Raw genomic sequence first — 26,950 nt, forward strand, 5'->3', positions numbered from 1 at the left:
AGGACCTTTCCCTGTGCTACTTTTTGTTTATTTTAACTAGAAATAGGTGGAAATAGAAGATTGTAGAGTTAAAAAATTAAGATTCATGTCAAATTTGTACCTGCCTATTTTACCTGATAAATGCTGTAGAATTTATTTTTAGCTGTCTTGTAGAGGGGAAAAAAAAAAAACTGTTTTATTCCCTTTTCTTGCGATGTGCAGGCTGGAACTCAGATCAGCCTGGCAGATCTATCATTTTCTGATGGGGCTTGTGCTCTGTGGTACAACCTATTGCCCTGCAAGCAAATTCTGAGCAAAAAAAGTAAAGAACAAAATGAAGAATCCGTGTTTCTTCTAAGCAAGCAGTCATCGGACTCATTGGACTTGGTGAGCAGTGTGTTGGCTGTTACTGTAATAGCAGGAAAAAAGCCACAGCCTCTAATTGTGCTGTTGCACTGTGGTTACTTGAATATGTGAATTGTCCTGCCCTGAAGGTCCAAGGCCGTGTTGTCTCACAGGCACTTTTGGCTGTTGACTTTGCGTGTCAGTAGCTCTACGTGGGGTTTCAGACTTGGTAGGAAGTGTGGATAGGGGTGATGCTTCTAAGTAGGATACAAAACTGCACTCCAATTTGAAACACTTCAGCTGTGTTTCATTTTAAAGAGAATATTATTGAAGAATGTCCTTAAGTTCCTATTGTTATTCATATGCACAGCTTAAAAAATGCTATTTATTAATTTACCTGGGGGTATTACAAGTGTGAGAGGGAAATAGACGCAAGACATTGAAGGATGACAGGAGCATATTTGATGGCATTATCAATTTACAAACAATCTATTTTTGATTGAGATCTACTCTGTCTAAAAACAATCAGTTGACATGCTACAGACTGACAGTTCAAACCCCTTATGCTTGTGATGTGAGTCATGTTTCTGCTGGCACCAGGGAGCAGCAGGGTAATGCAGCTCTTGCAGTAGTTGTCATATTTTACCTCTGTTATGTATCACTCAATTCTGGTTTCATCTTGTCTTTCCTCGTGAGCAGGATGCTGTGTCAGCTCTGCTGGAGAGGACATCTGCTGAGCTGGAAGCAGTAGAACAAGAGCTGGCTGAAGATGAGGAGGAACAGGAGCAAAGGGGCTCCGAGGAAGACTGGTAAAGCCACTTTTCTTCCCTCGCTGTTCATGCTTGGATTGTTCCGCTTGTTCCTCCTATTCTCAGACAAATGAAAGGAGGAGATCGTAGAATCATAGAGTGGTTTTGGTTGGAAGGGGGCTTTAAGGATTATGTAGTCCAGCCCCACTACCACAGACAGGGACACTTTCCACTAGATCAGGTTGCTCAAAGCCCCATCCAACTTGACCTTGAACACTTCCAATGATGAGGCATCTGCAGCTTCTCTGGGCAACCTGTGGCAGTGTCTTGCGACCACTGGGGTTGGGGTAAAGCCCTGTTCTCTTGTGTGGTCAATTCATTCACCTTCTTTGAGGTTTACAGTGTCTTGGCTGCTTTATTGGCTTCTACTTGCTGATGTTCCTCCATGCCATGTACATCTTCCTATGAAACCACTTGAGAAGTCTAAGCCACTGGAGGTGTACTAGAATGTCTCCTATCAAATGTTAATTGCATTAACTATAATAAGCAACGAACAGGATTTGAAAAGACAGCTGCTCACTGACAAAGTCAGTGTGTGTGTCCTTCCTTTGGTGGTCTTGTTTTTGAAGTTGTGAGGTTTCCCAAGAAACAAATTTCTTGCTAAATTGCTATGCTCAAATCTGTTCCAGTGTAATTTCTTAGTTGCAGTGTAGAAGTAAATACAGGCTGTATTGTGGGGGAAGGGGAGATTCACTCATTTGTTTTATTTATTGCAACCAAAGTCCTTCAAAGTTACAACCATACAGCTGTTGAATGTAGTGCAATGTTGTCATAATGACCTTGAAGGTGAGCTGTGATAGAGCTTGATGGGTTTTATTGGAGCATACAATGAAATTTGTCTTCACGTGAACTTAAAGGAAGCATTTGGGTTGATACTCTTGTTTTCCCTGTCAGGAAAATAAGTACATTATATGTGAGTGAAAGTCTATGCCTTCTGATGTCTTTCTCTGGTGGGCTTTTTCAGTTTGAGAGTAAGCCTGGGCTACTTCTGTTCGTACAGGTTAGAAATGCTCACAGAAGCCTCTGATGAAATTGGGGATGAAGAGGAAGATGGCATGAAGCTGGCAGTGGAAGGCAGCTGTACTGATGACATGGGGTTACGCACTGGTGCACCAGAAACAAATGAAGACAAGGACAGAGAGAACAGTGATGAGGCCCATAAAAGCCAGCGAGCTGCTGTAATACTAACACTGGTGAATATCTTGAAATACACGTTCCTACAGTATCTTACTGTGCCTGAAGATCTGTTTCTGAGCAGTTAATGTAAAAGCCTGCAGCATCTGAACATTTACAATTTGATGTGGCCTTTGCTGTAGCACTTGTCAGTATGTACTTTTAATGATATTGGTGTGGTCACTTCTGAGCTATGAAGAAGGCATTTAACAGACACAGTAGGCAAACTTCTAAGTCAGACAGTTAACTAAAAATGTCTGTCTTCAGTTTTGTAGCATAGGGAGAATATTTAAGATATAAGTGCGGTTTAGTAGCTTCAACTTGTGCATGTTTAAAATATTTCTGCATATCTGTTTCATTGTTTCCTTTTTTTTTTTCTGATTCATCTGATAAACTGGGGAAAAGACAGAAGAGAGGCCAAGATCTTGAAACCAATGAGGGGTTTTCCTTATGTCTTCCCTTTATTTAGGGTGTGAAATACAAAAACTGGCTTAGCAGAGAAGAGGAAGAAAGATTAATGAAGAGAAAATTAAACACAAAATGTGTATTAAACTCTGCACTATTGAACTACCTACACACTCCACATAACAAATTCAAATTCCATGTTCTAGTTAACTGTTGACTTTAAATTGTATTCCACCTCTCTGAAAGCACTTTCAGTAAATTTCTAGTAAATGTATCCCTGGTGTAGTAGCGCACACGCTAGAAATAAAAATTTTTATAGTAACTTCCTGCATCTTAATGAAAACACTGTTGCGTGGGTTAAATCCACAAGTTCTGTAAAATAGCAAAGTTAAAAAGGCAAAGAATGATATCTGGAACCTTCAAGTTTGTGACAATACAAAAGTTTAACATCTCAATGGGCTTGCTGGAAACTGTAATTAACTTCCAATTAGTGTGGCAATGTGCCAGATGAGCTAAGGCCACGGTATTAAAAGGACTGACAGTCTGCTGGGTAGCAGGCAAATATAGATCAAAGCTTTAACTTGGCAAGGGGAGACATCAAGGACAACATCTGAAGGTTAGGCACGCACACAAGTGTTTTGCTAAGCCTGTGCTGGACAGACCTGGACAGTGAGTGAAAGATGTAGCAGACCTAATCGTAAAGCCAGCCACGGCGTGTATCTTTTGTCTGGCAGGTCCTCTCAGGGTTGCAGTTGTGCAATTTAGGTCATTGTATTTATCACATGCACACTGAAAGCCATGAACCTCATTAAATTACCCGAGTTGAAGAAAATGCCCCAGTGCACATCAGTAACATCAGAAGTGCCAGCTGCTGCAGTGCTCGTTCTGTTTGGGCTGTCAAGATGATTGCTGCACGTAAGCACAGGCTGCACCACCTATAGGGATGCTGGCACCTGAAACTCTCTGTGGCACATGTGGGGCAACTGCAGCAGGACCTTCTGAGGGGCAGCAGCTAGCAGTGTCTCTTCCCTGGCTTCACAAGGCTGGTGCAGCTCTGCAGATTGTCACCAGACAGCCCCGTTGCTCGTTCTTGAGGGACAGGTGACAGTATGTCTCAGAGAACCTGGGCAATGTAACTTCACCCCTCTCAGTGTGCATAGGCACCATCTCTAGCATGGCAGAAACTTGCTGATCTGTAAATGCAGAACAAAATAAATATAAATATGCAGCAATAATAATAATAATAATGCCTGCAAATGGCAAAGCAAAACACTTATATCGTGATTGCATCAGATCGTCTGCAGGGCAGCCAAGGCCTTAACTGCAGAAGCTTTGGTTTTACTGGGAACAAAGAGTACCTTCAAAGACTCCCCAGACACTGTTAAGCGCAAGATGCTTTTTGCTGCTGGTCTTTTTCCATCTCTGCAAGGTAACAAGAATGCTGGTAAAGTGCAAAGACACAAGAACTATGTAGTGGCATGTGGCTAGATGTAGTAGTTCTTATAAACTGAATTCCTTTTCATAGGTTGATAAAGAGACTAACACAGAGGAATCGGTTAATGAGAATGCAACAGTCCGACCCAAGGACAGAGCCAGCTGGAGCTCAAGACAGGGTCCTTTTGTCAGGAACAGCATGATAGTGCGCTCACAAACCTTCTCTCCAGGCGAGCGGAACCAATACATCTGTAGGGTAAGAGGAAAAACACTTGAAACGAAGAGCTATTAACTAAAGAGTCATTTAACTTCTTGAGAATGATGCATTAATGACAGTGAGTCATGTACCATTTTTCCTTGCAAGAGTCAGAGCCTGTGCTTTCTCTGGGTTCTTTCCCTCACTGACCTGATGCATAGTAGAATTGACTTTCAGCAGACTTGCACACTCTTACAAAACACCTTTGCTAGGGCAAAAATACATCCCGCTGCAGTGAAGGAATATGGATTCTTTTGCTGCCTTTCTGCAAAAAGTGCTTTTCACTGCACATCAGCAACTACAGTGCGCTCACAGCAAAATAATTTGTTAAACGTAGAATAGAGTTCATTGTAAACTGCCATTGCATTACCATATTTTAATAATGTAACCATTTAAGGGTAACAGTGCAGAAAGAGTTCAGTCATCAGTTTTACATCTCACTTTGTATCTCAACTGGTTTTAAACCTGGGCAGTCCAAATCCTGCTGTAATTACATCTTTGAAAGATGTGCGAGTGCTGCCTAGGAGCCAAGTCTTAAAGATGCCTTTGGCAACAACATTCTCCAGTCTCTCCATATCTATGGCAGCGTAGAAAAAATATTTAAATTATGGACCCTGTTACTGCTAAACTAACTGTCAAAATCAGGTATTTAAAGATGTAGGCATAGATTACCAGGTCTCTAGATTTTAATTACAAAAAGGCAATTGTTTTTTGATCACAAGTTTCTAAAGGTTACTCACACAAGTACAACTTTTTAAAAAAGAAGTCTTGTACTTCAGTTCTTCTCCATTTCAGGTGGTTGCCTTAATGTTTTGGGAACATTTAAGCTGATCACTTCTCTTGATTATCACTGGCTTAAAAAAAAAATTCTATAGTCAGTACCTACATACTTAAATAACTGTTTTGTATACCCTCCAGAATGAAACACAGTAGAACATTTTTTTAACAGTCTTTATATACTTTGGATAAATTATTGGCTGAATTCAGAACCTAGCCTTCATCTTTATTCCTGTACATTAGAAATTAGTTGTATTGGCAAAAGTGTAGCCTTGGCTTACTGCCTGTGGAGGTCTTCGACAGGAAGTAACACCACTTGCTCTGATAGTTTAGTTAGTATAAACTCCTGGATATTTTGCATCTGGAAAAGTATTGGGCTTGTGTAACTTTGAACACTGCTATGTACCTGCTGCCAGAAGCCATTATCTAAAACAAAATATCCAGAATAAACTATTGTTTTTCTTGTTCTGTACAATATTTCCTGGAAGCAAAGTAGTGTAAGAAAAAAACATGTTTGCACTGATGAATGTTCTGCATCTTCAGAAATATTTGCGGGCCACTGTTGAGGCTCAAGAGTTGGCACTCTAACAGTATCTGAGTTGACAGAGAGAGCTGAACAACTCTGGTCTCCCCAGTCCTAGTCCCCAGCTTGCACCACAAACATATCCAACCTCACTTGCTTTGCGACACTGTGCTAGAGGAGAGTGGTGCTGGATACGCTCTGTCTCACTGCCAGCTGCTCTCTTTTCAGAAGAGAAAAGAGGAAAAGTAGTCTTATACGATGTTACAGCAAACACAAAGATGTTTGAGGCATGAAGGACAGACCTCAAGTCTATTGGTGCCTTTGAAAATAACCCTTGCAAAGCGGTTAAAAACAATCAGTGATGATAGCCACCCGTGCATATGCAGGGGTAAGGGCTCAGTACCAGCTCCGTGGTGAAAAAGATCTGTCTCTTGAAGTTGCGTTTCTCACCCCGAACTCCCAGTTGCTTAAGGCTCTGGCTTTGGTTACTGAACTGTTAGCAGAATGATTCTTTTTGTCTTTCCTTTTCTGAAGAAGTGAAATAAATATCCTGCAGATAGATGCTTCTGTTTTCTCTGAAGGTTACCACCACGCATGCTGATGCATCTAGCAGTCAGTCTGCACTGATGTGTGTGGAACTAATGCTATAATTAGGAAGAAACTACCGCCGAGCTGTAGTGTGTATTTTTGAGAAGCAGAAAGTGTTTATGAAGGAGGCTGTAGGCACATCTAAACTTGTTACAAGTAACAATCCAAAAATACCATTTTTCAGACAGATGCGTGTCTGCAGTAACTTACCTTCCCTGTAGTAGATTTATTAAATCCTGCCCCAGGTAAAAAAAAACCCATCGTTTACAATCTGCAGTCATATGAAAGCCTGACAGTGATTTGGCAGTACTTAATAAGCATAGTTAACTTCTTTGCATTCCTGAAGAGGCTACTTGCTATTCATTCTTTAAGATCAATGGTTGTCTTGGTTTAGGAATAAAATTTTAGAGTAGACACTTATTCTAGTTGCAAAAAGGTTTACTTTATACTAAGAATTACATCAATGTATATGAACATTGAGGTTTTCTGACTGTTTACATCAATACGGATGTATTTTTATACGAAGGTGCTTTATATGTGTTGTTATGTATGTTTTGACAGTTGAATCGAAGTGACAGCGACAGCTCAACACTAGCCAAAAAGTCTCTCTTTGTGAGAAATGCCACAGAACGACGGAGCCTAAGAGTTAAACGGGTATGTGCTACATGACCTGGACATGGTTTAAAAGCATGGGGAGAGAAGGAATAAGAAACAACTTAAACCGTATGCTTTATTTCAAGTATTTCAGCAAAAGCAATGCAAGTTTCTCATGTAGTCCTCTAGTTTCAGGGTGAAATCTCAATGCAGTTGTCCCAGTCATTCATCTTCTAGGTGAACTAGCAGAACTTATGTTGTTCTAGTTTGTGGCTGAAGGCAGCAGCAAGGCACTGGTGCTCAGCATCATGGCATTTACTGTTGAACTTCAACCCAGATCCTTCTGAAAGGAACAAGCTAAAGAACCCACTTATTACAAAGTCACCAACGGTGGCTTACACTGCACAAAATTCAACAGCAGCACAAATGTCTTGAACAATTTTTGGTGGAAATTTTAAGGATTCAGATGTCCTTTCAAAGGGGACTTCCTCTTCTCCAAGAGTGTTTGAGTAGCAAAAGGACTTGAGGAACAGGAGAGTAAGATTGTATTTCTCAAGCATGGAGTTCATTCTTACATGAGTTGAGACAGGTAAATTTTAATGTTGGTTGCAATTGAAAAAAATCCTTCTGCGAAGGGGATGTTATGAGGTAGCAGATTACATTTGGCATAAGAAATAAATACTGGAATGGCTTCTCCTGCCTGACTTACTAATGTGAAAATGCATAGTCAAAGGACGATAAATAATGTGAAACACACTAAAGAAATGCATGTTTGCAGAGTTCATAACCTCATGTGTTTGCTTAGGCCTTGAAAAAGCAAATGTTTCTAAAAATTAATAATGTAGTTGAAATCTATGGGGAAGTCTATGTAGTGTTGGTCTCCTGGCATTGTGTTGTCCTGGTAAATATATCATTGTGCGCCTGGTTGGAGAAACCTTTGGATTTATTTTTAGGTAGCGACTGAAGAAAAATTCGAGAATAGATGAATTTTTAGACTTGGATCTTATTATAGTAGCTTTCTGCTAAAGCAAAACAGAAATATTTGAGCTTTTTTGACTGTATTATGTCAAACTCTACTCTAGCTCCTCCAGATATTAATTCTTATTGTACTGTCTCCCGAATGATTCAGCCTGTTTGCCAACCAATCATGAGAAGAGCTACACAAGAGTGCCCCATACGCACTTCTCTTGACTTGGAGCTGGACCTCCAGGCATCACGCACAAGACAGAATCGTCTGAATGATGAGCTTCAGGCCTTGCGGGATCTAAAACAAAAGCTCGAGGAAATGAAAGGAAGAGGAGAGACAGACCTTCCCTTGTGTGTGCTAGAGGACGAACGATTCCAGAAACTCTTGAAACAAGCTGAAAAACAGGTATGAACAGCATACAGATGCTGTGTGAGTGAATACACAAATGCCCCTACCTTTTCTATAAATTCATTAAGGAATTTGTTCTGTCGTGCTAAAGATTTTTACTCAACCTCACATTTTACTCATTATGCCACTGAATTACATAGTATAAACAATTGTTCTTTATTAGTCAATAGTACAGCATCTAAACCTAGAATTTGAGGTTGTATTTTTCTAGTGCCCCCTAAATATTTCGGTAATTTGGAGTAAAAACTATTATTTGGAGTAATAGTTGTGGTTGGTGTAGTGAAAAATTATAGACAACGACATAAAGGTTAATTTAAAATTCTCATCCTAACCATAATTCTGCAGAGCTGCATATGTGTTTTGTCCTTCAGCATCAGCTGATTTGCAGTCTGCACAGAGCTTGTAGCTGATGTTTGTGACACGTGGAGAGAAGCGTTAAAGGGTTGGATGTTGTGGGGATTTTGTTATGTTTTGGGGAGGTTGGTGGTGTTTTTAAGTTGTGAGGGTGATTGTACACTGGAATAGGGACAAAGAGATGTCATTAGGGTAGGGAATAACCCAACCAACCAAAAAAAAAAAACCACTTCAGCCTCCACATTTGGAGATACCCAGAACTTAACTGGATAAGACCCTGAGTACCCAACTCTAGCTTCGCTTACTCTGAGCAAGAGGTTGGAGTAGGTGCCCTCTGGAGCCCTCTTCCCATCTGTGTCAGTCAATGTACATCAGTTTTCAATGAGGGATGTTGTTAGTAACATCCAGGAGTAATTTTACTATTTAGCTGTTTATGGTTGATAGAGATCAGTGTTTTAATGACACAGAGTTCCTCGGAGTAGTGAAATGGCAGCAATTTTAACAAGGTGCAAATTGCATCCTAATGCGTACGCAATGTTTGTTTGGTTTTTTGGTTTTTTTGAAGCTAAATGTCAGTAAATAGCCGTGTGTAGAAGAAGGAAGAGATGAACCTGATATTTACAGTATACAAAGCTGAATGCCGAGTTAGATGTTAGGCATGAGATACTCCACGTAGAAGAAAGAAAAACATCAGCAAAACCATCACAGTGATCAGCAGACATCAAAAAGCAAATAAAAGAGGAATTACTAAAAAAAGAAGCTGGACCAAATCAAATTGTTGTTTTATGTTATAAATGCATGCTATGGCTGTAACTGAAATATTGTTCAGTTCTGGTTCCCCTTCTCAAAGCGGATCATAAAAATATAGAGGATCGATAAGGATGATCAAAGGAGGAAACGGCTTCCATGTTAGGACTGGCTAAGTAGCTACAACTGAAGTCAATAAGATCACGAGCGAGGTGGAGGAGAGCAATTAATCATTGCCTTTAATAATGCAGGAAGCAGGGAATTGAAGAGGTGGCATTTTAAATACGAACAAATATAGCACAGCATTCAGAAACTGTAAAAATGTTTTCCACAGAACATTTGAGTGCTGCAAGTTTGCATAGGTTTAAAAAGCCGTTTGATAAATTCCTGGAAGAAAAATCCATCAGAAGTCATTAACCATAATGATACCACCTACGTGAAGAAGTCCTTGACCGTCTGATAGCTTAGGACAAAACATTTTCCCAGTATGTTCTCCCAGCTCTGTTTATGCCCCATTCTGTTCTCTCTGTCTTCTTGTCTCTTTCCTTGACATCTGCTGTTGCCTATAGCGAGTGGCTATAATGCTAGCAGAGTTCAGGCTGAGCATTGACAAGTGTCCTGAAAAATCCTTGCGCAAAATGGGATAAGATTGCACAACCTTTAAACATCACACAGTGTAGCTGTCTGTGTTTTTACTGTGTGAATTCACTGTATGAATTCAATCTTTCTAAGTTTTAACCCATAAAAATAAGGGCTTATATAAAAGAGGCATAGCTAAATTTCAGAAGGTCATAGTTTATGTCTAAGGCTGAAAGCAGGATAGAAATTATAATTTTTAATTGTTCATTTAAAGCTATTCACACTAGACTAGAGTGTGCCTCTGCAACATTTAATATTATAAATCCTTTGGATTTGTGCTTTCTTATTGCAGCTTGCTCTTTCAAGGCAACATATAGGTTTGTCATATTTTATATCTCTGGTGTCAGTGATCAACATCACAACACTCATTGTAATGAGGAATAGGAGTTATAATATACATTCTTAAAATATATGCAGGCTGCAGCACAGCATTTAAGTTCTCCTTTTCAAGCTAAAAGTCAGAACAATGATCGCAGGCTCTCCACCTCTTTGAAGATCGCTTACGAAGTTTCTAGAAATATTTTTTTTATTCTTAAAATCATTGCAGCCTTTCCCTGTGGAGAAAAACAACTCTGAGAATGCTGTACTCTGCTGTCACTGTTTCCTCTTGGGTTAGCGAAACGCAGCAGCCTAGAGAACATTGTCATAGATTATTTTTTAGATCCTGCAGGCATTATAATGGCACAGACTAATGCAGCAGCTGGAAGTGCCAGAGAAATTGAGAGTGTCTCAAGTGAAAAATGAAACGGCAGATGTGGGTGATGTTGAAAATCAGTGGCTGCTCGCTAGCACGCAGTTACTCTGCTTGAAGTCAAATACACAGACTCCATACTTTACCTCCCCTTCCTACCACACCTTCCTAAGTACAGCAAGAACGCAAAGCCTGCTAATACCTGCAGATCAGAAAACAGGAGGTAGATTCCGTGCACCAGAAGCGTTTTCTCTTGTTTGGATTTTATTTTTGTGAGACATCATGCAGTATTTCAAAGTTTGAGTCTTAAATCTTCATAAAAGTAACTTTTCAGACTTCCATTGTCCTCTGAAGCACTTCCTCTTTGTGTATGTCCAACAAAGATTCCTGTAAATATCTGTAAAGATTCTTTATTTCTTTTCAGTACATCTACTGTGTAGAGATAATCTGTAATTATGTTGCTAATACTACAGATATGTCATTGTTCCATTGTTTTGGCGTTTTGCACAATTAACAGTTATTCTTTAGATTTGCTTTCATTCTTCCATAAAAAACCCGCTGAAGAACAAGACGGGAATTAGTGTTTCAGCTTTAATTTTGGTGATGTTTCTTCTCTGTTATCTCATACTTAACCACAGATACAGAGATTCCTTTCTGGCACTTATTTTTGGCAGGTAAGTGCCAGGTTTTTGGCACTTATTGAATGTACAGCCAATGTATTTGTGTGCTTTTCTGTATTTTATATAGATCGAAGAATCATAATCTTTATAAATCACTTCAGAAACATGACATAACCATTAACTTGGTCGTGCTCATACCTTCTCACGTGCTTACTGTTAGAGACATTTGGCTGAAATTAAAGTTTTCTGAAAGCATCCTGAAAAACTAAAGCACATGGTAATAGAGAGTATGAAAAAAGGAAGTCATCTAAGCTGTTAATGTGAAACGCAGCAGTCACAAGAATGTCGTGTATAGTTAGGGAAAAGATAAAATGAGAAAACTTTGAAAATATTGTATGTTTAGTGCTTTGATTAAATATTAATTAGGGCGCTGATAAAACATAGAGCTAGTGACATATGTAAAATTAGTTAAAGCACTGCCAGTTGTAGATTGCAAATTTATGTTTGCTAATAAGGAAAAATATTATATGTTAATTTAATTTTAAAAACGTAGCTATTTTGGCATCAGGGATTGAAGAAGTTAACAGCAGTACGAGCAGATTGAATTTTGAGTGAATTTTGGAAAGGGTGGTCATGTAAAACACTTGAATATTAAACAGTGGAGTGCATTTCAACAGCCTGGGTACCACTACACGGCTGTGAACAGATTTCTGTAAATACCTAGTGTGAAACTGATAGTATGGACTAACTTATTTTGAATTGGTTGGTTTTGTCATTTGGGACTGGGTTGAATTCAGAACTGGAGACGTGAACTTCTAAGTTACAAACCAACTTTGAAGATCACTGTTTCTGGCTTGGGTGTGTGTTTTAATTTGAGGTAACCGAACAGCATTTTCAATTCTGAGTGCCTAAAGTCAAGCATCAAAAATTAATCTCTAAAGAACTTTAAAAATTCTTTAAGAACATGAACTGTTTCTATTAAATTTTGATGCCTGGCAAAATTCAAGATGCAGTAAATAACATTTGTCTTGAGTGCCCCGGCAGTCTAGAAATGAAGCGAAGTGCACGCCACACAGGGTGGTTTTGCTCATGCCCTGCACCCCACGTGTGATAATGCAGCTGTTGTGGATCCCACCAGCACATGGATAGTGGCCATTTCCTGAAGAAATCCACGTGACTGCCCACCCAAAAGAGCTGCTGTTCATATTATTGGGCATTCAGAAACCCTCGATAAAGTACTTTAAAAAACAAAATACAACTTTTAATAGCAGTCTGTCACTGAAATGGTGGATGGTACAGCTTCAGTCGTCCTGTTGATGCAGGGTTTCTTAGTAAAGACAGACCTAATAGAGCCAGCATTTCTGAGGTACAGAAATACTGTTACTGGGGCTGAGCTTGTTCTATATTCCTAAAAGGCTGTGGACAGTGAGTGGCAGGCTAGCAGCCCAAGGGCCACGCTTCTATATAAAAATAAATATGAGACAAGTTACTTACTGTATATTTGGCTGCTAAACAATGTTCATGTCATGTCAAGAAAGATCCTTGACCTATTGATATCAACCTGGTGTTCTGTTTGCTTGCCTCGACTTTGACACCACTACAATGCAAATGAAGGAAGCGAGTCGCCCATGCAAAACAGGTGTTGTGTCATGAATAAAAGCAGAGGAGTTCAGGAATATTAACTTTGCTAACAAGGTCAACAAAACTTGAAAGTGTATTTTGAGAGGATGCCTTCTCCATCTTTGTCTGTCATTTTAGATTAGATGTAGGCAACTTTCCTAAGAGCTTTCATTAGGAAATAAGAGAATCACTGTCTCCCAGTTCTACAAAGATATTTGGATAGACAACATTTGTCCTAACAAGTTTAAGTATTGTCTAACTACGGCCCCAAGAAATATCTCATCAAATTTGTAACACCTAGTAGCTGCCTGTGATGGCTGGGATTTGTTTGTTGTATTTGGTTTTTTTTTTTAGGAAAAAGCTCTGTTATCTTATTTTGTGCCCATGATTTGGGCTTGTGATTTGTCAGTCTTTTGTCTTTCTGAGACTTTGTATAGAGATTTTTGTAGAATCACTTAGGGTAGAAAAGATTTCTAAGATCATAGAATCCAACTGTTAACCTAACGCTGCCAAGTCTTTTGCTTGACACAGAAGAATTTGTCATTTCTTTGAAACGACTAGTTGTTCATTATTAGCAACATATAATTATTTTTCCCTGTTCACAGGCTGAACAGTCAAAAGAAGAACAGAAACGAGGTTTAAGTGCTGAGAAATTGATGAGGAAAGCTTCTAAGGATGTATGTCGGTTACGGGAGCAGAGCCAGAAAGTGCCACTGCAGGTGCAGTCATTCAGGTATGGTCTGTCTTGCTTTTCAATCAGTAACATTAATTATTTGTAAATATAATCAGACATACAAGTAACACAAGTCAAAAATCCGTGTGCCTTTGAACAGCAAGAAATATCATACATTTCTAACATAGCTCCAAGCTAGAGTGCCGAAGGGCCGCGCCTCAGTAGCAGAAGAGGCTGTATGTCAGCTGAGCTGCGGTGGTGAGCGAGCAGAGTGAGAAGTTTCAGACCTCTGTGTGGCATCTGCTGTGGGCGACCACATGCAAGACCATCGCTGTGGCTCACCTCACCCACAGCAGATGGACAGGAGGCTTTAAGTAATGGGGTCTTTCCAGGGGATGGCAGGTGCCTGCAGCAAATCGCCCCTCAAGGAGAAGTAGAACAGTCTACATCTCATCAGGAAACTGATTAACTGCTACTTGTGCCTTGCTCAACAGTTATTATTCAAGAAAGACCTTGAATCCCTCCTCCTTTTTGTTTCCCTCCTCCTTTCGGTTGTGGGAACAGCAACAGATTACATGAAGCAATCAATCAAGTGTTCTAGCTTAGCATGAACCAAAATGAAAACTTTATATCACAAGTCTTAATTCTAACTGGTCAAAAGTCCGAAAGGCCACTCAGTAAGTGGCAAGCCAGCAGCCCAAACACCACACTACTATATAAAAATAAATATAAATGTTGACGGAAAAATACAGTGTTTACTCTTCCACCCAGAAGCAGTACTGCAAGCTAATTTAATCTGCATTGCCGCTAACACTTTTTTTAAGGTTTGATTTCGGAATCCCTGTCTAGGAAATTTAATCCACTCTATTGTGAGCAGTTTGAGATGTCGATCTGCTGGAGGGTAGGGAGGCTCTGCAAAGGGATCTGAACAGGCTGGACCGCTGGGCAGAGTCCAATGGCATGAGGTTTAACAAGGCCAAGTGCCGGGTCCTGCACTTGGGGCACAACAACCCTATGCAGTGCTACAGACTAGGAGAAGTCTGGCTAGAAAGCTGCCTGGAGGAGAGGGACCTGGGGATGTTGGTTGACAACCGACTGAACATGAGCCAGCAGTGTGCCCAGGTGGCCAAGAAGGCCAATGGCCTCCTGGCTTGTATTAGAAATGGCGTGACCAGCAGGTCCAGGGAGGTTATTCTCCCTCTGTACTCGGCACTGGTGAGACCGCTCCTCGAATCCTGTGTTCAGTTCTGGGCCCCTCACCACAAGAAGGATGTTGAGGCTCTGGAGCGAGTCCAGAGAAGAGCAACAAAGCTGGTGAGGGGGCTGGAGAACAGGCCTTACGAGGAGTGACTGAGAGCGCTGGGGTTGTTTAGCCTGGAGAAGAAGAGGCTGAGGGGAGACCTCATTGCTCTCTATAACTACCTGAAAGGAGGTTGTAGAGAGGAGGGTGCTGGCCTCTTCTCCCAAGTGACAGGGGACAGGACAAGAGGGAATGGCCTCAAGCTCTGCCAGGGGAGGATTAGGCTGGACATTAGGAAAAAATTCTTCACGGAAAGGGTCATTGGGCACTGGAACAGGCTGCCCAGGGAGGTGGTTGATTCACCTTCCCTGGAGGTGTTTAAGGCACGGGTGGACGAGGTGCTGAGGGGCATGGTTTAGTGTTTGATAGGAACGGTTGGACTCGATGATCCGGTGGGTCTCTTCCAGCCTGGTTATTCTGTGATTCTATGATTCTATAAGCAAATAGGGGTGTGTGAGGCACACGCTGTAAAACCCAACTCTTAAGTGAGGCAGAATCAAAGCCAGAGACAAAGGGAAGGGGTTTCTCAGCAAAAAAAAAGCGTTACAGCTGAGCTGTTTATCTTCAGTATGAAACTCAGAGCATCTTCAAACAGTTAACTTCCTGTGCTGGTCTTGAGAAAGAGTTTTGGTTGGTGCTGGTCATTTTATCAGTTGCCACAAACAGGCTGCTGCACAACTTTACATGTAATAGTGCTCCAGACATCATTCCTCTGCAAGAAGAATATTGTAAGACTCCTTTCTCCTTTATCTTCTAAGCACCACATGATTAGCTGAGGAATCCAGTTTGCATAGTTGATTTCACACTGAGCTACTGTTTCTGAAGGGCGCTCAAGCTTCCCCAGTGGAAAACATGACTTAGTCTACTGGGCAAATAGTTACCTCCTAAGGCTGAATTGTACTCGCCCTGCTACTTGGACTTGTTACAGTGCTCCGGCCTTGAAGACTAATCACACAAAGGCATTTTTGAAGCTCTTGGGGAGAGTGACTGTTCTGAGCTTTAATTTTTAAGCCCCTAGTACTTATCATCAGCTTTCTAGGCTGCTGGCAGACAAGCTTGTGCGAACTTGTTATGCCTCAGTAATCTCTCAGTTCATAGGAGACAGAAATGGGAACAGCACAGCAGAAGCAACTTAGAGAATGGGCTGACAACTCTGCTCCTTTAAGTCTTGCCCAGACCACATTTTTTTTTCACCTCCCTTTTCCTGTGTCAGGATAAAATGCTTTATTTTGCCTCCTCACCCCCCGCATTGAAATATCATCATAGAAAATTCAGAGACTAGATCAATATTTCAGTCTCATCACTGGAGTTATTAATGAAATATTGATATTTTTTCTTTTTTTCAAATTGGAGCTGCTTTTTACATAACTCTGCCTAGGAAGGGAATTATGGCAGAATGCTCGGGCAACCACATTTGTTGTAAATAAATTCGCTCTGTATTTTCCTCACCTTAAGTTGTCCAATCCTATATTTTAAAGAACTATGCTGCAACATTACATCTGTACAGCAGATGACATTGGACTCATGCCATAAATAGTAAAATAATGTGTTCTCTTTCCCAATTTCAGGGAGAAGATAGCGTACTTCACAAGAGCAAAGATCAGTATACCAGCCCTTCCAGCTGATGATGTATAATTATGCATTTTCATTGAAGTGTTTTTCCACTTGCTCATCTCTTTTCAGATGAACTTTGTAGTTCTAGTGACCTGCTTATAAAGATCTTCTATCTTACATTCACTATCGATATGTTTATTTGTAAAATATAGTGAATTGAATTGCTGTGTGCTTAAAAAACGCAGAACTCAACAACAACCGGAAAACCAAAGTAGATTAATTTTGGTATGCTGATGCTGATTTTGTACAGTTTGTATGTATTGCATGTTTTTGTTTTGTAAAGATGGAACAAAGGAACCAAGGCAGTACTAAGCATGTATCCTGTTGAACCGCACTGTATTGAGAAATATTACGTTCAACAGAAGATTGTTAATCTTTTCACTATTTTCATGTGAGCAGACTGTGAAGATGGCTGTTTTGCCATGCAATATTTTTGTACGAGTGTTGACTTTTATAGTAAGCTTCTTTCCAAAACATCAAGGCTGCCTCACAACAGCTGCTAATTAGATTCACTCACCTTGTTTTCCAAAACAAGTTTCTTCTGCTTTGATTGTAATACTTCGTAGGAAGAGACAAGAGTTCAGAGTTTAGTTTTGTGAATGTACAGTACTTTAACCTGCACTAAAAGGTTTCTTGCATCTGCGAGAGAGAGAAAAAGGCCAGGCAGACAAGTAACCCTAAAAACTTGTAACTATGAGACTACCCAATGGGGCAGCTGCTTTCTGAACTGGAAACCGAATCAAATTCATAATACTGACATTTAAATCCACTGTACCCTTAAAAATGAGAGCATCTTTATGTTAATGTTTAGGTTGGAGTGGCTGTCCTGTTGCCAACTAGGAAGACGTAGAAGTATGTGTTAGGTTTACAAATATAAAGATGTTTTCATTAAAGTATTTGTACCAGGAGAAAAAATATCATGTGCTAACTCTGATATCAGTAGTCTTGGTGGTAAGGTAAACCCTTCTGAAGAAGAAAAGTTCTTGACTAGAAGTCTTCACACATTGCAGTACAATAAGCAACAACTCTAAAAACACACAATCGACCCCATACGCCGTTAAGGGTGCACAGTTTTAAGAAACAGATGTGAACAGCACACTTCAGATTGGTCATGCATGAAGCAGTCTGATAGGAAGAAGCATCAACTTGGATTCATCCGTAAGAAGTCCAGAACATTAAATGTAGGTGTCTTGGTGAAGCACTTGGGGTCTCGTCTTCTGCGGGTACTGTGTAAGTAGATGGACAGTGCAGCCAACAGAATTATCTCATTTTCTACTTAATATGTTGCACTCAGTTGAATTTAATTCACTGGCTGAAGTTTTCTTCCTCAAATAACAAGCCACATATGTGTGGACTTCATCTTTTAAAAAAGGCTGTAAATTACTTGGTGAGAAAATGGAAGTAAACATAACCACAATACGGTAGCAGCTGCCGCAAATTCAAAGTGACAATTCTGCGATGAGAGGTCTGTGTAACACCCAAGGGTTTTCTTATGCACAAATACATCAGTTCGCTTAAATGTATAGCCAGGCGTGCTATTTTGGACAAGATGACTGATTGAACATCCTTTCTGAATGCCCCATTTGGTCTTTGTTTCTTGGGTTTGAGATAACATTCATCTTTGAAAGGTCAATTACACAAAAAATAAATCTGGAATTATTTAATGTAGAGGTGAAATGAAGGTTGACAGCTTCAACTTCTCAATTTGATTATATAAGTTGTTGGTAGAATGAAGTTTAGAGGTGTACTTTATGATTTTTCTTTTATTTATTTACAGTCTTATTTATGTTCTGTTTAATATAGTTCAGTTCTGGCCATAACAATGTTAGGCATTAAGGATGCTGTTGTGAAAAATATTTAGAGCCGTCTAAATTCTTGTCAGATTAGCTGTTTCAAGACAAGTGTTACTGTCTGATTTGTAAGCATGAGGTGTGGTCAAAATTACAGGATTGCTGGCTTTAGCTTGCAAAACTCATTTAAAAATGTGAGACTTAAACAGATTCATTTTCCAAATCGGTAAAGTTGAACATATTGTTAGGCAGCTTTTAACAATTCTGAGTTTGGAGCTTTGGGGTTGTTTTGGTTTGGTTTTTTTTTTTACTAATTCAGATTACTCACACTTGAAACACTCAATAGAATAAGCTAAAATAATACATACAAATAAACCCCCATCAGTATAAAATTATAAATATCACTCTTGAAATGGAATTTACGCTGCTCAGCAGGGTATAACGAATGTAATTAGTTCTGTTTCCAGGTACCAATGTCACTAAAGTTGCATATATCAAAATCTAAATATTGCTGGTACAAGACTATTTAGCCAAATGAGTGAAGTTTAGCAGAAATTGTAATAGAACGCAAATCAAATAATTTTAAGATTTTTTTTTTTTTTACTATTGCTATGTTTATACTGTATGAAATATCAAATGCTCAGGACTGAACTAAATATTTAATCAGGTTATATTCTGAATGTGTTTCTGTTCTAATTTTGTCTGTAAGAGTATGCAAATACATCACATAGATTAACTTGTCTCTGCACTTTCCATGTGTTTCAATGATTGGAAAATACATTTTTTTAACAAAGCTCTTTTCCAGACTAGTGTTTTTATTTAATTCTTTTATTGCTGTTCTATGCCTTTATGTGTTCTCTGCAGAAACAGATGGCTGCTACAGCTTTGTCAATGTAAAATCATTGCAGTTTATAGAAAGGTTACATCAATCACTGACAAGTCTTAGGGTAAGTTATATAGAAAGTGATTCACATACTTGAAGTTAGTTCTTTCTATTCATTAAGTAAAAACTGCACTAACAGTGACCACAGTCAACTCTGCACTGCACAGTATCTCATCATTAATCAGAAATACTGGTTTTGCTTAGAGGGAGACTGTGCAGGGCTACATTCAGTCAGATATTCTCTCTCTCACACACACTGGAGAATCTTGTATTACATGACATCATGTCTGAGCACATTTAGTTCACACTAGTGTAAATGATACAGGGGCAGGGAACGGTATTCAAGGTTGCACTGTATTAGGTTTTTCTAGTGATTGTTGAACTGGCACAACAAACTGTTTCGGGACTTAAACTAATATCATTTCTGTAAGAAGAAACACATTGTTTAAAGCAGCCCTAGCAGGAGATGTGCCATTTAGAAGATGTCAACTATCCGTGCATGCCTAGAGATTAAAAATGTCATAGTCACTTATCCTTAAAAAAAAACCCTACAAAACTAAAATCTGCAGTTGATCAGATTTTTGAGAAATACAGTGGTGACTTCAATCTCTGTAGCTCCATCAATTAACATCATTAAAATTGGAGGTAAGTAGCGATTAAAGGAACTACTTAGTAAAGAATAATCCCTCCCCCCGATCTTGTAAACAGTAACCTGTCTGTTCAGCAGGCCTTTCTTACTGTAATGCAGCAGTAAGAAATCTGAAAACCTGGTATCTACCCTTTTTAAAGTCATCTACTTCCCGTTTCCAGCTGTTGATGGGTGTCTTGCAGATCTGCCATTGCAGATTGTGGAGAGGAGTAGAGATCCTCCTACAATTATAAAATATCCACCAGACCAGCCACTGAACAGCACATCCCCAGTTTCCCATCTGAGCACAATCTCTGGGATGTCTTCATCCCAAAATTCCTGGATTATCGCATGGGCAGCCCAAGAAACTGGGACTAAGGCCAGAAGTCCAGATATCCACAGGAGTATTCCTCCAAGCAGTAAAAGCTGTTTCTTTAGCTTCTGCTCTGTATCCTCCATCTTGATGAAGTCCAAACCAAGACTAGAATTCACAAGGCACAGAAGTCCTAGTCCATTTGCTATAGATACTAAAATCCTGGAAATCTTGAACTCTAGAGGCAAAGCTAGGAAAGAATCAAAATCTTTGCCCTGTGTTCCTCCTACATCTTGCACTATACAGGTTTGCAGAGTCCCCTGGTCCAAAGCTCCAAAACATTTAAGTCTAAACTGAGATTCTTCCTGGTAAACAGTTACAGGTACCACTTAAAATCCATTCTAGTGGAGACAACAAAAATCCAACTGACTGTAGCCTGTGGGCCAAGTTCATTCTTAGCAGTCAACAGAAGCACTAAACCGTTTGCTTTTGCAGACGGTGGCCTGGTCAATTCTTTGTCATACTGAACAAAAGCAAAAGTTTAAAAAATGCTTTATAAAGCATGAAATATTCCTCCCCCTCCTGCTTTGTGTTGCCTGGCTCCGTGTGCACTGCTGGGGGGACTAGGAGGCAGTGGGGTAAACCAGTAGCTGAGGGAGTGGCCGGGCTCACCTTTAGTTTTGGGGTTGGTTGTTTTGTCTATTTTTTAAGAAAAGCATACAGTTTGCTTTCCATCAGTCTGTTAAAGTATTACATTATGCGTTCAGAACATGTTGCTCTAGATGAATGGAGCTTAAGGATAGCTCTATTACCCAAAGATAGTGTAAGCATTTGTTAAAGCAGCATTTCTCAGGCTATTTTCGATGCATAAAGTAAGCAGGTGCCAGAAATGCTTAGAGGAACTTGCACGGGCAGCTCAGTGTGCTAGACTGGGCAAACCCAGCTTCCTGGGTATGAAGCATCCACAGCGTTAACATCACACGCACAAAAAGTCACCTGCAAAGCTTGCTAGAATCTCAGAAACCTACATTTTCTTAACAATTTTTAAGTACACAGAAAAAACATTGGATACAACACATGTATTAGGACTGTTTAAAGACGTGAAACCTCTCAACTTTGGACTCATTTAATCGGTTACATATGAAAACGAGGCATGCCTTCATTAATAGCCAAGCTGTAAGGGAACATGCATATTCATTTTCAGGATTTTACGGTGCAGTTGAGAAAGCAAAAACACCTTTTCTGCGCAGTCTATGAAAACTTCAGCATTCTGCTGTGAAATAAAGTTTTGAACAGTTCTGCAGGTGAGAAAACACACCACCTTCCCATACAGGCATACGTTTAGAAAATCAGCTAGGTAACAAAGCGTCCTTTGAATTAGTACTGGAACAAGCTTCTGGCTTGCACTGAGGCTTGAAAAGGATAGGGTGCTCTTTCTGTACCGCTTAAAACCTTCCTTTTTAAGACCTCGTTTCAGTTTCCAAGTGTTGACACTGATCTTGCTGTTCTGCTACTGTGTAACGGACCGAAGATGGATGGAGTTCCGTTGAACAGACTGTGCAATTAAGTAGGGATCCTCCTAATATAAGGCAAAATCCAGCAAGCCAGCCAACAAACAACGCTTCCCCAAAATCCCACCTGGGAACAATATCTGGTATATTCTCATCCCAAAATTCCTGGACTGTGGAATGAGCAACCCAAGAAACTGGGACAATAGCTGTAATCCCCGATATCCAGAAGAGCATTCCTCCAAAGAGCAACAGCCGTTTCTTTTGTTCCTGTTGCCTTTCACCAATTTTCAAGCAGTCCAACCCAAATCCAGAGAGCAAGAGACCCAAAAGCCCTGATCCATTGGAAAAAAACATCAAAATCCTAGAAAACCTGAGCTCTGGAGGCAAAGCTAGGAAAGAATCGAAGTCCTTACACTGCATTCCCCCTTCTTCCTGGACAACACAAGCTTGCCAGAGTCCCATGGTCCAGATCTCCAGTTCATTCAGTTCCAAGTTAAGATTTTTCCACTGGGGTAAGTACGTAGTGAGACAGGATAGGACCCATCCCACGAGGGAGAACAGCACACCACTTAATTGCATCATTAGACGATAGACCAAGGCCATTCTAAGAGCAGAGTCCTAGAAGCTTGACGAGGAAGGTCTCCCCAGCAGCTTTAACAACTGCTACCTTGAGCGATGGTGGAAGCTATGATGATTTTGGTTCTCTGCTGCCCAAAATATAAGCCCTTGCTTTTAACCCTTTTTAAGCTCTGAAACACTTTTTTGTTCTTCATGAATATAAAGTTTCACATAAAGGACGAAGGACTTCACTAAACCATGAGTTAGGCTTTCCGATAAGGATTTGATCTGTTACCTTCCAATTTGCTTGGTAAAATTATATCCCAATGCCTGATGATTACAAGCCTGAGGATGAACAAAGAGGGCTCTATGACCCCTCACCCTAAAACACAACAGAAATCTTTGTGCTTCGATACGGATTAATTAGATTTTAAGTGGTGATAAAAAGTCAGCTCTGTGTGCAACAGGACTTCATTGTAATAGCTAAATTTGAGATTTCAGGGATGTAAATCAAGGCCTTGTAAAGAAAGGTAGACTGTTTGCCTATAATCTTTATTCTTAGACTTCCTCAACATACATAATGGCTTATCTTCCACTGCCCTGTTTTATGTCCCCTGCACTGTAAAAGACCCTTTGTAAAAGATCCTTACGTTTCACATTTTCTACATTCATTTCCTTTAAAATGGGCTTTGTTTTGACTGACTGTTAAGGGGAAAAGGAGACGGGTATGGTGAAAGTACCGTAGAAAATGAAATCCTAGACATCCCTCCACCATAATGAAGCTGGGCAGATCACTGGCCAGCATAAACTTTACCTGCCCCAGGACTTCAGCAACACCACGGTAGCGGCTTACACCAGCTCAGAGTGTCCCCTTTCCTAGAGCTCATGTCCCAGATGGCACAGAGTGTATATGCTTAGTGTCTAATGACATTTGGCACTCAGTGCTCCCAGGGCCAGGAATGCCTAGTGCCTTTTTGATCAAAACAAGATCCCATAGCGCCCTTACCCCACTAGGTAACCCTGCGTTCTTCCTGCTCTCATGTCAACTACGCTTGTACTTGTCTACAGCGTCAGCAACGAGAACGTTTGCCTGCTGTTCCCCTCCACAGATGTAGCAGCAGAGCCTGTGCAGGAGGGAGCTAAGCAGCAGGAACACATACACACATGTACAACCCAGAGATGCTTTCCAGTCTTTCTTGGCTTCATTTCCCAGGTGTGATAAAGTGCTCATTTGCATCTTTTAATTCTCAGTTGCTCAAAATGGGTTATCGGGTGATAGAAAAATATAACACTGCTTTTGAAGGTTTCCGAAATCCTGAAAGGTATCATTAAGAAATTTCACTGTGAGAAGGTACCTTCTCTCTCATTTCTGTATTCAGTCTTAATTTCTAACCCTTGTGTTTCTGCTGTCACAAGCTTTGAAGAGCCAATACCAGGAAAAATGATCTATCTCCCTTTAGCTCGTGTACCAGCCCAGTACAACAACTCACAGCTGGTCAAAAAATTACCATGCGTAAGAGCTGGAACCACTAAGGATATTAGTGACAACACTGGGAACAAACTAATACAAGCAAGGCTCTAACTTTGGCCATCCACTAGGCAAAACAAGAAAAAATACAACTCTCTATTCATTCAAACACTAGATTATATTTTCAGATTTGGCAGCATCGTTTCTCGCCCCTTTCCCCAAGCAAGAATTCTAATTCTGGAAATCATCACAACATTCAGTGAGAAACTCCATAACACTATTTGAATAATTTTTCAGATAAACAACTACAATTCAGGACTGCTTCTGCTCCTTCAGGGGCTACATGCTTATTTGACTTTTAAATGATGGTTACTGCCAGACTGTTACTGGAAGCCTGTCGTGCTTATCGTAGAATGGTTTGGTTTGGAAGAGACCTTAAAGATCATCTAGTTCCAACCCCCCTGCCATGGGCAGGGACAGCTCACACCAGACCAGGCTGCCCAAGGCCCCATTCAGCCTGGCCTTGAACACCTCCAGGGATGGGGCAGCCACAGCTTCCCTGGGCAACCTGTGCCAGTGCCTCACCACTCCCATGGTGAGGAAATTCCTCCTTATGTCTAGTCTAAACCTGCCCCTCTCCAGTTTATACCCATTGCCCCTAGTCCTGTCACTACAAGCCTTTGTGAACAGCCTCTCCCCAGCTTTCTTGTAGCCCCTTTCAGGTACTGAAGTTCACTATAAGGTCTCCTTGGAGCCTTCTCTTCTCCAGCCTGAACAAGACCAGCTGTCTCAGCCTGTCCTCATATGGGAGGTGCTCCAGCCCTCGGATCATCCTTGTAGCCCTCTACTTCTCTCGTCTGTGAGCTTTTCACATTTTCTTCTCTGCTCTTAATTCTAACAGTCAATACGGTGTGAGAGCACAAGATCCGGCATGTGAAGTTGTCATTCATTTTGCTTATTTTGGCCACAACTGCAGCAGTTTGCCAGCCTTTAAATTTTAGCAATCAGAAGCATTGACTGCTGCATCAGTCAGATCTGCCAATTAAGTTCTGCAACTTGCTATTAACCGTGCCCTAACTTAAAGCAAGCAAAGCTTCTTTATGCTATCCTGTGCAAGATTATAAAAGAATCCTTGTTCTTCCAGTGGAAAAAAAAATACAGGTAGGACTTGCCTTGTTGCCTGGCTAGTGACAAGGTCTGAGATGCCTTACCTTTGAACTTAACTACTTTTATGAAAACTTCAGCAAACCTACAAAAACACACGTCTAACTGACCCTAGATGTGTAAATTCTTAAAGTCTTAATCCTTTTTCCCTTGTCCTTCTTTCATATTTTTGCTCTCCACCCTTTTCTTTCTCTCTCACAACTAAAAATGTTTCATTCCCAGAATTATTTCACTTTGGTAGACTCGTGCCTATGCCAAAGGTAATAGGCCAGAGTTCCTGCAGATCCTAAGGGCAAGAATTCAGTAATGTACAGCACCCACAACATGCACCCCAGCCATTCTCAGCACCAGCTGAATGGCCTTCTCCACCACTGAGCCCAGAGCTCCCAGCAGTTCCTGCTCTACTGTTTGGGCTGATTTGGAAGATAAACAACATTCAGGAGAATCAACCACAGCACCATAAGCAGCTACAGTAATCTGAATAGCAGGAACTGAGGTACAAATAAGAGAGACTTCTGGTCAGTTTGCCAGTGGCTGCCTCATACAGGAGCCAGCAGAGACTCTCTGGAGCACCAGGCCCCCTGAAGCTGGGCACTTGCCATAGACACCCAGACTGGTACATCTTACACTTGCTGCTATTGCCATTTGACTATTCCAGCAGCCAGTTCTGCAAGACATTAAGGTTTTGTACCTCTCATTACAAATAATGCCCGCAAAGACTATAGTGCATGTCACAATCAGGTTCCTACAGTTTCAGTAATACTGTTTAAAGCATGGGAGATCCCATTGTTCATTCTGACTAACTCCAAGCATCATTTTGCAGACTGATTTTGATTAGACTAAAGCAGAATGAGGATGGTCAGTATGCATATCATTTTATGCAGGTAAGTGCATTGAATTTTTACTCCCCCATAAACCATTTTCAGGCTGAACACAAGGGTTCTTAATTTTATTGCAAGTAATACATATTTTCTTTAAAAGCCTTACCACTACAATAAGTCTCCTGGGAATCTCCATGGCCAGAGAGAGATACTCTAATACATTACCCCCTGCAAAGAGTATTAGGGAATTGTCTTTACACAGTTCTGCAGCCCACACAATTATCCAAATGTTTTCTGTTCAGCATAAGCAGGAAAAAGTATCGGGTGCAGCACTTTGGGAGCTGATTAGGCAATTTAATCCCACAAAAGTAGTCAGTGTATTATAGGAGATTGACTCTTTCCTATGCTCTCACAGTTCCTTTGCAAGGCATAAGCATGTACGTATTGTAGGCTTGCTTACTCTCCTCCAGCAGTCAAAAAAATGTGCTCACCTATGAAGTTCAAGTGTCTCCAATAACATTACCCAGACACCACCATAATTTTTGCTAATCTGAAGAAAATCATAGAGTTCTGTAAATATTTTTCATTGCTCATTTAAATATCTAGTATTTTAATGAATCATTCACAGATCTCTCTTACCTTCGGATTTCCATCTTATGGATCCATATGCAAAAGATAAAGAAAGAGCCAGTGTATAGATTTCCTATAACTCAATCTTAGTCATAGCCAGTAAAACACAGCAACTGTCAGGAGTTGGCAAGGTAGTGCCTTCAGCATCTTACTACAAGTGAGTTAATTAATTCAGCTTGGCAGTCTTTTGCTTTCTACCTTATTGCTTGCACTGGAAGTTACGGGAGTTAGCATTTTCTTACCCAAGCTGGTGACGCTGGAGCATCTTTTGGTTTTACATATGCAATGTGCCCTTAAGTGAAACCTATAGAAACATCAAGCAAAGAACACAACCCATACTGCTACCCACACTGACTCACTCTAGCTTGCACTAAACTGAACTTTGGAAAAAAATTATTTATATTCATAGATCCTAAAGTTTCAGGGTGCTTCCAAGAGCATTACTATAGAGACAGGTTGACTTCTCTCTGAAAAATTCTTTGTGTGCCTCCAACCACTGAGAGTCGTAAACTCTGCAACAGAGTGATAGCAGTTATGTTCTGGCCTGCTAATGAAGAAGACTGATCGGTATTTTATTCATTTATTACTGAAGTTATTATGTTGGTTCTTCTGTTTGATTTCCTCCTTGTTTCTCCAGCTGAAATTATAGTACCAAGTTAGGCAGCCTC

At 40.4% G+C, this 26,950-nt stretch overlaps 3 protein-coding genes across 6 annotated transcripts in view; 1 reads left to right on the forward strand and 2 right to left on the reverse strand.

The window, feature by feature from the left end:
• WWC2 (WW and C2 domain containing 2) overlaps positions 1 to 26,950 on the forward strand; it is a 298,844-nt gene that overhangs the window by 84,284 nt on the left and 187,610 nt on the right. The window contains exons 16-23 of one of the 4 annotated variants that reach the window (XR_011337363.1): positions 202 to 366; positions 1,024 to 1,133; positions 2,134 to 2,326; positions 4,237 to 4,401; positions 6,851 to 6,943; positions 8,013 to 8,255; positions 13,535 to 13,662; positions 16,471 to 17,050. Coding sequence is in view for 3 of the 4 variants with exons in the window: in XM_069855898.1 (XP_069711999.1) it covers positions 202 to 366; positions 1,024 to 1,133; positions 2,134 to 2,326; positions 4,237 to 4,401; positions 6,851 to 6,943; positions 8,013 to 8,255; positions 13,535 to 13,662; positions 16,471 to 16,537 (1,164 nt within the window). In the remaining variant the exon portion in view is untranslated. Of the gene's footprint in view, positions 1 to 201; positions 367 to 1,023; positions 1,134 to 2,133; positions 2,327 to 4,236; positions 4,402 to 6,850; positions 6,944 to 8,012; positions 8,256 to 13,534; positions 13,663 to 16,470; positions 19,094 to 26,950 lie in introns of those variants that run through there. The other 3 variants (XM_069855898.1, XM_069855899.1, XM_069855900.1) reach the window with 3 other exon arrangements.
• On the reverse strand, positions 19,983 to 20,583 carry LOC138720374 (putative claudin-24). The gene is given in 3 exon segments (XM_069856563.1): positions 19,983 to 20,443; positions 20,446 to 20,496; positions 20,499 to 20,583. Coding segments are annotated over 3 exon segments (597 nt in total).
• On the reverse strand, positions 21,591 to 22,244 carry LOC138720375 (claudin-22-like). The gene has a single exon (XM_069856564.1). The coding sequence runs from the start codon at positions 22,242 to 22,244 to the stop codon at positions 21,591 to 21,593; it is 654 nt and encodes a 217-aa protein (XP_069712665.1).

Source organism: Phaenicophaeus curvirostris, chromosome 4 (assembly GCF_032191515.1).
Source record: "Phaenicophaeus curvirostris isolate KB17595 chromosome 4, BPBGC_Pcur_1.0, whole genome shotgun sequence".
In the NCBI taxonomy this organism is placed as follows: domain Eukaryota; kingdom Metazoa; phylum Chordata; class Aves; order Cuculiformes; family Cuculidae; genus Phaenicophaeus; species Phaenicophaeus curvirostris.